At 34.6% G+C, this 8721-nt stretch overlaps 1 protein-coding gene across 3 annotated transcripts in view; it reads left to right on the top strand.

Moving 5' to 3' along the window:
* Positions 1-271: 271 nt before the first annotated feature.
* LOC148950540 (serine/threonine-protein phosphatase 2A catalytic subunit alpha isoform-like) overlaps positions 272-8721 on the top strand; it is a 180945-nt gene continuing 172495 nt past the window's right edge. For all 3 annotated transcript variants that reach the window (XM_089092466.1, XM_089092465.1, XM_089092467.1), the window contains exon 1: positions 272-475. In XM_089092466.1, coding sequence (XP_088948592.1) covers positions 392-475 — 84 coding nt within the window. In that variant the 5' untranslated portion in view covers positions 272-391. The remainder of the gene's footprint in view (positions 476-8721) is intronic.

The raw sequence follows: 8721 nt of genomic DNA, 5'->3' as shown, positions 1-8721 counted from the left end.
TGCCAGAAAACTGAGGAAAATATCTTTTTTGTCAAGCCAAAGACAGAGAACAAAAAATTTCGACCACGAAATCGCATGTAATCCGTCAAAAATGCTTCACTGTTCCAGATTTCGGAACAGGGAGCCGAAATCTGTCAATGAAGACTGAATCCTACCAATTTTGAGTTCTATAATTCTGAAAAGCAAAATTCACACTATCTGGCAGCATTGTCTCTAATTTTTTTTTTTTTTTTTTTTTTTTTTTTTTTTTTTTTTTTTTTGCACTCATCCCTGCAAGATCTAATTTACCCTGAATTTTGAACTCCACCCAAAAATTTCGAACTCCAACAACTCCAACGAACTCCATTTTCGCTTAAAGTCAGGCACCTGGCATCACTGACTGCATCACAGCATGAAAGAATTAGATGCATGGATTGAGCAGTTATATGAGAAGAAACAACTAGCAGAAAATCAGGTCAAAACACTATGTGAGAAGGTAGGTAGTGACCTAAGATTAAGTTTAAACTTCATATTTTATGCAGTCTAATAAGTTATCCTCATTGTTTACTAATCAATCAATAGTAGGCTAGATCAAATTTAATAGCCTAGGCCTATAGGCTAAAGCTCTGGTCCTGTAGAAAGTCTCAACATGTATTCTTTAGACAATGAAACCCAGATCATCTAGAACAGAAAAATAAGAATATTACTTCCTTCCTCCTTTCTGAACTAGGAATCTGGTACAAAAATATAATGAAAAACAAATTTTGTTTTAAATACTAAACACACTGCCATAATACATTATTGGTAAATTTTTACCAAATCATATAATTGAGTTACCAATAAAGTGAATATACCAATCGATGCCTTTTTTTATGTTCTTTACAAGTATAATGATCATTTTTGTCAATAAATGAATTTTACCCCCACCCCTATTTATACAATTCAGGGTATATAGCCTATTGGCACATTAGGGGGAGAGGATAAATTTAATTTCTGATGTAAATGAGAGGTAATTTTAAACTTTCCCCACCCCCCTAATGTGCAAATATATGCCCTGAATTGTTATATATAGGGGTGGGGGCTAAAATTCATTTCCAACAAAAATGATTATTATATTCATATAGAGCATAAAAAAGGCATCAAGTGGTATATTCACTTCATTCATAAGTCAATAATATGATTTGGTAAATATTTACCACATTATTATATTTCTTTATGAGGAGGTGCTAGACTTGTTCTTTTTTGTTTTTGTTTTTACTAATGTTTCACAATATTCACTTCACTTTAGAAAAAGAGGGAGGGGTAGGGTTACTCCTCTAGTTAACTGATTTCATCTCACAAGTTAAGCCTCTGGACTGGCTTCACAGAGAGACCAGTATGGGTTATGTAGGGGGTGGTACCATGGAGTTCTGTATAGGTCATGAAACTGGTGCTTGGTACAGGTGTGGACCTGTTAAATGTTGGTCTATGACCATAAGCAAGGGATTTCAGATGGTGTTCTAGGGCCAGGGGTAGGTGTTGTTTCTGATAAACTCAGTGGTGTGGTTGGTGACAGAATATCTTTATGTGGTGCCTGTTCCTTCTGTAGATTGCTCTGTTGTTTGTCTCAACTATGTAGAATCTTGGATTCACATCTGCTCTTTTGACAATGCATGCCTGCCAGAGTTTGCTGTGGATTTGGGACTGTACTGGTTGTCCAATTTTTAGGGGTCTCAATTGCTTTGACTGTCAATCATAGTACTTGCTCTGGCATGACTGTTGCTTCATTTGATTCCATTGAAACTGCTTGTGGTGAATGGTCTTTGGTGCATGGGACTATTGATCTGAGGTTTCTGCTCATTAGCAATTGGGATGGGAAGGCCAGACCATCTGTATAAACCTTTTTGCAATCCATTTGGTTGAAGAAAATGTAGTGAGGATGTTGTCTGAGATATTTCCCAATCCAATATGAATTTCTTGGAAGGCAGATGATGTGAATTGTGTGCCATTGTTGGTAATGAGCATACAGGGAATTCCATAAGTGCAAAGTGCTTTTTCAGATACAGTATGATTTGGTGAGCATATGCACCGCTTCCCACTCTATCAGCTTCAAAAAATTTACTTTAATTGTCAACAGTAATGAGCAAGTATTTCCTGTTTTTGTGGAAGAGATTGCAACCAATTTTCTCTCATGGTAAGTCAGGGATGTCATTTGGCATCAAGGGCTCTTTCTGGTTGGAATTCTGGAGTCTGGTGCATGCATACCAGTGTTTGATATGTTCTTCAATATCTTTTGTCATCCTTGACCAAAAAATGACTGAGTGGGCATGCTGTTTAGTTTTTTTTTTTTTATACCCAGATGTGATTCATGTAAGTAGTATTGTATTAATGACTTTAATGGGCCCTGTGGGACTACTCTTTTCTTTTATAGTGATTTATGATTATGAAGAAGGTTTAACAGCAATTCCTCCAATGCTGTCATCTAAATAATCAAAGTCAAAGGTGACATTATTGTTAGTTGCAGTTATAGATGGCAACATGTTTTCTTTTCTATCAATACATACTATTTGCAGAAGAAGCAGCCCCATAGGAAATCCTTCCAAGCAGGCCTATCATTCCAGGAGGGCTGTACCCCCACCATATAATAACATACATAACAATCCCTTCATCAAGACACAACCATACAACAAGACATATATCCAACCATATAATAATACACATAACCAACCATACATCAATGCTCAACACCATCCCTAATATAACATCCATATACATAAACATCAAATAAACACCAATACACATAAACATCCATCCATCATTTCTTTGGAAACAAATTGTCTCATTAAGAAATGGTAATATGTTAAAGTTAAGCACAGGAAACCGTTTCATGTATACAGCCATATCTTGAGGTCTCAGATTAGAATGTTTCTGTAGACATGCCAATGATTTCCAGTGACAGGCATAGCATTACCTTAAGCCAATGTTTTGTTATAAAAGAACAGAGATCATTGTTTTTCTTAAATCAATAAATTGAATTTGAACTGTCAATATGGATACAACCAAAAGGAATTGTAATGATGAATGTTATAAGCAAGAAGTAAGTGATTTATTTTTCATTGTATTCTTAATGGGTGGTGGGACTAATTCTAATATAGTTCATCAATTGGTATTTACAGTCCCATATAGTGAACAAATTGAATAGTTTTAAAATCATCTTACATTACTGTTCTGGTGTTTGATTCAATCCATGGTATATTTTGAACCAGTACATGGTAGAACCTAAGGTACATGGATCCAAGAGATGAAAAAAAAAATTAATTACATGTCCTTGGTATAGTAAAACTTCTGAAATATAAAGAAAAATCTTAATTTGTCCCAAGGTACATAGGTCTAAGAGATGAAAGAATGTTTAATTTCATGTCCTTGGTAGTAAAACTTCTGAAATATAAAGAAAAACCTTAGTTCAACCTATGGCACATGGAGCCAAGAGATGAAAAAAACATTTTAATTTCACGTCCAGGGTACCAAAACTTCCAAATATAAAGAAAAAATCTTAATCAGACCTAAGGTACATGGATCCACGAGACAAAAAAACATTTTAATTTCATTTTATAGGTAGCAAAACTTCCAAATAGCATGGCAGGTCAAGGTAAGTGAAGTTAAATGAACCTAAGTTGAAAGCAGTTAACTTGATGTAACCTAGCTTGAAATACAGTTATGTTGCCATCTATAAATATTACTGAAAATGATGGCAGTACTTGCGAAAGTGGAAACGGGTCTAAATGTAAAACTCACTGAAAGTTCTTTTGGATTTGCCTCATGCAGCCATTTCACTGGTACTGTATGGTTGGTCATCACATAATGTTTTGAAAAACTTGGCATGATTTTGATAATAATTTATGATACTGAGGTAATACTGTAGGAACTCATAATGTCTTGCAAGACTTTGATAATGCAGGACCATATTTTGTAATGCATAGCAAGATTTGGTAATATCATGTAAGACATCACTAGTGCAAAGTAAGGTGTTTGATAATTTCAGACAAGATTTTGCACACTTGGCAAGATTTTGATAATGTCATGCATGATTTTGTTAATAACTTTCAAGACTGAGGTAATACCAGAGAGGATACTTGTAATATCTTGCAACACTTTGATAATACAAGACAAGATTTTGTAATATCTAGTAAGGTTTGCTGTTATCATGTTAGACATTAATACTGCAATGTAAGGTGTTTGATCCTTTCAGACTAGATTTTGATTATAACACATAAGATTTGGAAAAACATGGCAAGATTTTGATAATACCATGCATGATTTTGTTAATAACTTGCAAGACTTAGGTAATATGGGAAAGGATATTCATAATATCTTGCAAGACTTTACTATTGCAAGACAAGATTTTGTAATGCTTAACAAGGTTTGCTTGTATCATGTATGACATTAATACTGCAATGTAAGGTGTTGGATAATTTTGGACAAGATTTTGATTATACTATCTAAGTTTTGGAAACATTTTGCATGATTTTGTTAATAACTTGTAAGACTGATGTAATACCAGAAAGGATACTCATAATTTATTGCTAGACTTTGACAATGCAAGGCAAGATTATGTAATACCTAGCATGATTTAGTAATATCATGTAAGACGTTAATGCTGCAACTTAAGGTGTTTGATAATTTCAGACAAAATTTTGATTTTGCCATACAAGGTTTGGAAACACTTGGCAAGATTTTGATAATACCATGTATGACTCTGTTAATATCTTGCATGACTTAGGTAATACTGGAGAGGATACTCATAATATCTTGCAAGATATTGATAATGCAATACAATATTTTATAATACCTGGCAAATTTCGGTAATATCAAGCAAGAAAATAATGCTGCAATGTAAGATGTTTGATGATTATCAGACAACAATTGGAAACATGGCATTATTTTAATAATATGATGCATGATATTTGATAGTTTTGGTAGCAATGATGTGGAAATTAAAAAGTTTTTCTGTGTCTTAGGTCCAGTTAAAACTTCTTTGCATTTGGAAGTCATGGTATCAAGGATATGTAATTAAAAAGTCTCATCTCTTGGGCCCATGTGACTTATGTCCAATCAAATCTAAAAATTGTAGTCTTTCAAGATTCTTCCTTATATTTGGAAGTTTTGCTACCATTGACATGATATTAAAATGTTTTTTTGTCTCTTGGATCCATGTACCTTAGGTCGGATTAAGATTTTTTCTCTATATTTGGAAGTTTTGGTACCCCAGACATGAAATTAAAATGTATTTTGGTATCAAGGACATAAAATTAAACTTTCTTTTATCTCTTGAATCCATGTACCTTAGGATGAATAAGTTCTTTTTTTTATATTTCAGAACTTTTACTACCAAGGACATAGAATTAAATGTTTTTTCGTCTCTTGGATCCATGTTCCTTAGGTTGACTTAAGATTTGTATTTAAATATGGAAGTTTTGGTACCAATGAGATGTAGTTAAAAAGCTTTTCATCTCTTGGATCCTTGTACCTTAGGTTGAATTAAGATTTTTTTAACCAGATGAGTTCATAGAAATTATGGTCAACCATAGAAATCCAGACCAAATTATGAAAATCAAGACCAAACCATAGAAATCAATACTAAACTGTAGAAGTCATGGCAAACCTAAAAAAAAATCATGTCCAATGCATAGAACTCGTCATCGTTCTGTTAGACTTGGTACCATGAGCATGAATCATATAATCAATGTAATCAACTTGGATCTTGGGGACTTGAAGCCCTAGTATGGAACTTCAGAGCCAAGTGTAGGACTTGGGGTCCTGCTTGTGGCTTCAGAGCCCAGGGTGGGGGATTTGGGGCCTGGGAGTGGTAACATGGTTTCCTGTCATGTTCATTACAATACTATATCCTTTTCTATTTCATAGCCAGAAAAAAATTTAATTTGGGTATGGGCACTGTCACAGTCATAATACATACTCTACTATTATTCACGTTAAGGCTTGGGTTCAACAATAACCCATGGACTGAATACAAGAGATTATGAATAACTACTTTGATGAGAAACATTAAAAAAATTAATGATTCTATATAACATCCAAACACATAAAATCCAGTGAATACGCTTTTTAAACCATTCCCTTATGAATAAACCTGGTTCAAAACATTCCACGGATTGAATCCAACACTACAATAGTAATGTAAGATGATTTTAAAACTATACAATTCGTTGACTATAGGGGACTGTAAATACCATTTGATAAACTATATTAGAATTAGTCTTGCCATCCATTAAGAATGCAAGGAAAAATAAATCGCTTACTTCTTGCTTATAATATTCATCATTACAATCCCTTTTGGTTGTATCCATTTTGGTAGTTCAAATATTATTTATTGACTTAATAAAATGATGATCTCTGTTCTTTTATAACAAAACATTGGCTTAAGATAACGCTATGCCTGTCACAGGAAATCATTGGCTTGGCTACAGAAACATTCTAATCTGAGACCTCAAGATATTGCTGTATATTTGAAATGGTTTCCTGTGCGTATTGTTAACTTATTACAATTCTTTTTATGAGAAAATTTGTTTTCAAAGAAATGACGGATGGATGTTCATGTGTATTGGTGTTTATTTGATGTTTATGTATATGAATATATGGATTTTATTGTAGTGATGGTGTTGTATATTGATGTGTAGCTGGTTATCTATGCTATTATAAGGTTGGCTATGTGTCTTGTTGTATGGTTGGTTTTGTGTCTTGATGTAGGGATGGTTATGTATGTTATTATATAGTGGGGGTACTGCCCTCCCGGAATGATAGGCCAACTTGGAAGGATTGCCTATGGGCCCGCTTCTTCTGTATATAGTATATATTGATGGAAAAGAAAACATGCCACCATCTATAACTGCAATTAACAATAACGTCATTTATGACTTTGATTATGTAGATGACAGCATTGGAGGAATCACTGTTAAACCTTCTTCATGATCTTAAATCACTATAGAAGAAAAGAGTAGCCCCATAGGGCCAGTTAAAGTCATTAATACAATACTACTTGTGTATGCAGTTGAGGATGTCTTTGCAGGAATTGTTGGGTATGACCAGGCAATCTCCTTATAGTATGATTTGGTTTATGACCGTTAGGTCATGCCCAACATTCCAGAATGGGGTGAGGGTTGCTGGGAGATTTCTTCTGGATGCTGGCCAACCACTTTTGATTGTCTTAGCAAGCTCAACCAATTGAGTGTCAGCTGCTGTCTCTTGTTTGAGTCTTTTAAGTCTGCCATTGCTGATTGGTTGGATTGATATAATAGAATGCACATATAATTCAATCTCTTTTTGCATCTCTCCATCCTCTTCAGGGAGATACATGCACAACAGGGCATTGGCAACTGGAATTTCCTTGCCTTGGTGGAATGTGGTGAGGGTTGCTGGGAGATTTCTTCTGGATGCTGGCCAACCACTTTTGATTGTCTTAGCAAGCTCAATCAATTGAGTGTCAGCTGCTGTCTCTAGTTTGAGCCTTTTAAGTCTGTCATTGCTGATTGGTTGGATTAAAGTTCCAATTAAAATGAAATTCCAAGATTCTATGCCAATTTACTTTCTCATTATCCCTTCTCCTCACAACTGCCTTCCTGCAGACCTTAGAAATATGGATGAAAGGTTCTGGACCATAGTAGAATTGTTGTGTAGAATAATGTTTAAAATTAATGTTCAATGGGGATAATAATAGGAGGAAACACAATGATGTGATTAATAGAAAAAGACTCTAAAGTAAGAATTTCGGTGCTTAATCTTTTTTTTAGTTCTATAAATATTGTAGGGCTACGTATCTGATCATCGGGGGGGGGGGGGGGTAAATTGCCAGAAACACAATTTTGGTATTCACAAATAGCCCATAACAAGCCCCAGAAGTTTCAACCTCACATATCAAACCATTTCTAAAATAATGCTATAGCTTATGTCTTGTTTACTTTGGCTAGGTTAGCTTGGTCAGAATACCAAGACCATGTGGAGAGCAATCCAAAAGAACAAACTGCTAAACAAAGCATCCAAGGCCAAGAAAAACAAAGGGAGTTAAACCTAGTTAACCTCTAGCAAACAAAGAGCTAGATAGACTTGAGCATCATTGCAAGAAAAACAGGCCTCTAAAAACAAAAACCAGCAATTGTTGATGCCCTCTTGAAAGAGGCCACAACTTGCTTACAGAGAGATGGGACTTCTAAGGATTCTGTGGATATTGTCTTGGTGAATTCCCTATGGGAGAGTTTTATGAAAGCGCAAGAAGACAAAAAAAAGAAACGTATGAAAAAGAGCAGGCTGCAAAGGACATACAAAAGAGGAAGTCAGACTTGATAGAAAGTTCGCCAATCGCTCACAAAAGTGAATTAGTTAACTTGCTAGCTGAAGTCTTATGGATTGTTTTTACTTGTTTCCAGTATTGATAATATCAGATAAGGTAAATTATTTGACAAAAAAAACAGAACATTTTTGTTGTACCTGCTAAGAAAAACCCTAAGGGATTGAAGATCACTTTAAAATACCCAGGCAATGTATGTCTTGTCAATCAGTGTTTCATTTTGTCTTCAGTATTGTTTTTGTTTGATGCTCAGAAACATCAGGAATTCAAATATTTGATTAATGAATAAGTATTTAGGGTTATGTAAGCACCCATGTGGCTGTTATGAACCATTGAAAACTACTCGTTCTGCCTTCAGTTAAATATGGTTGTCTAACAGTATTAAAGGACTGGGGTGACCTTTA

The sequence above is a fragment of the Artemia sp. Qi Xiang Cuo genome, chromosome 7 (assembly GCF_049724085.1).
Source record: "Artemia sp. Qi Xiang Cuo chromosome 7, ASM4972408v1, whole genome shotgun sequence".
Taxonomy (NCBI): domain Eukaryota; kingdom Metazoa; phylum Arthropoda; class Branchiopoda; order Anostraca; family Artemiidae; genus Artemia; species Artemia sp. Qi Xiang Cuo.
This window is presented reverse-complemented; position numbering and strand designations above follow the sequence as displayed.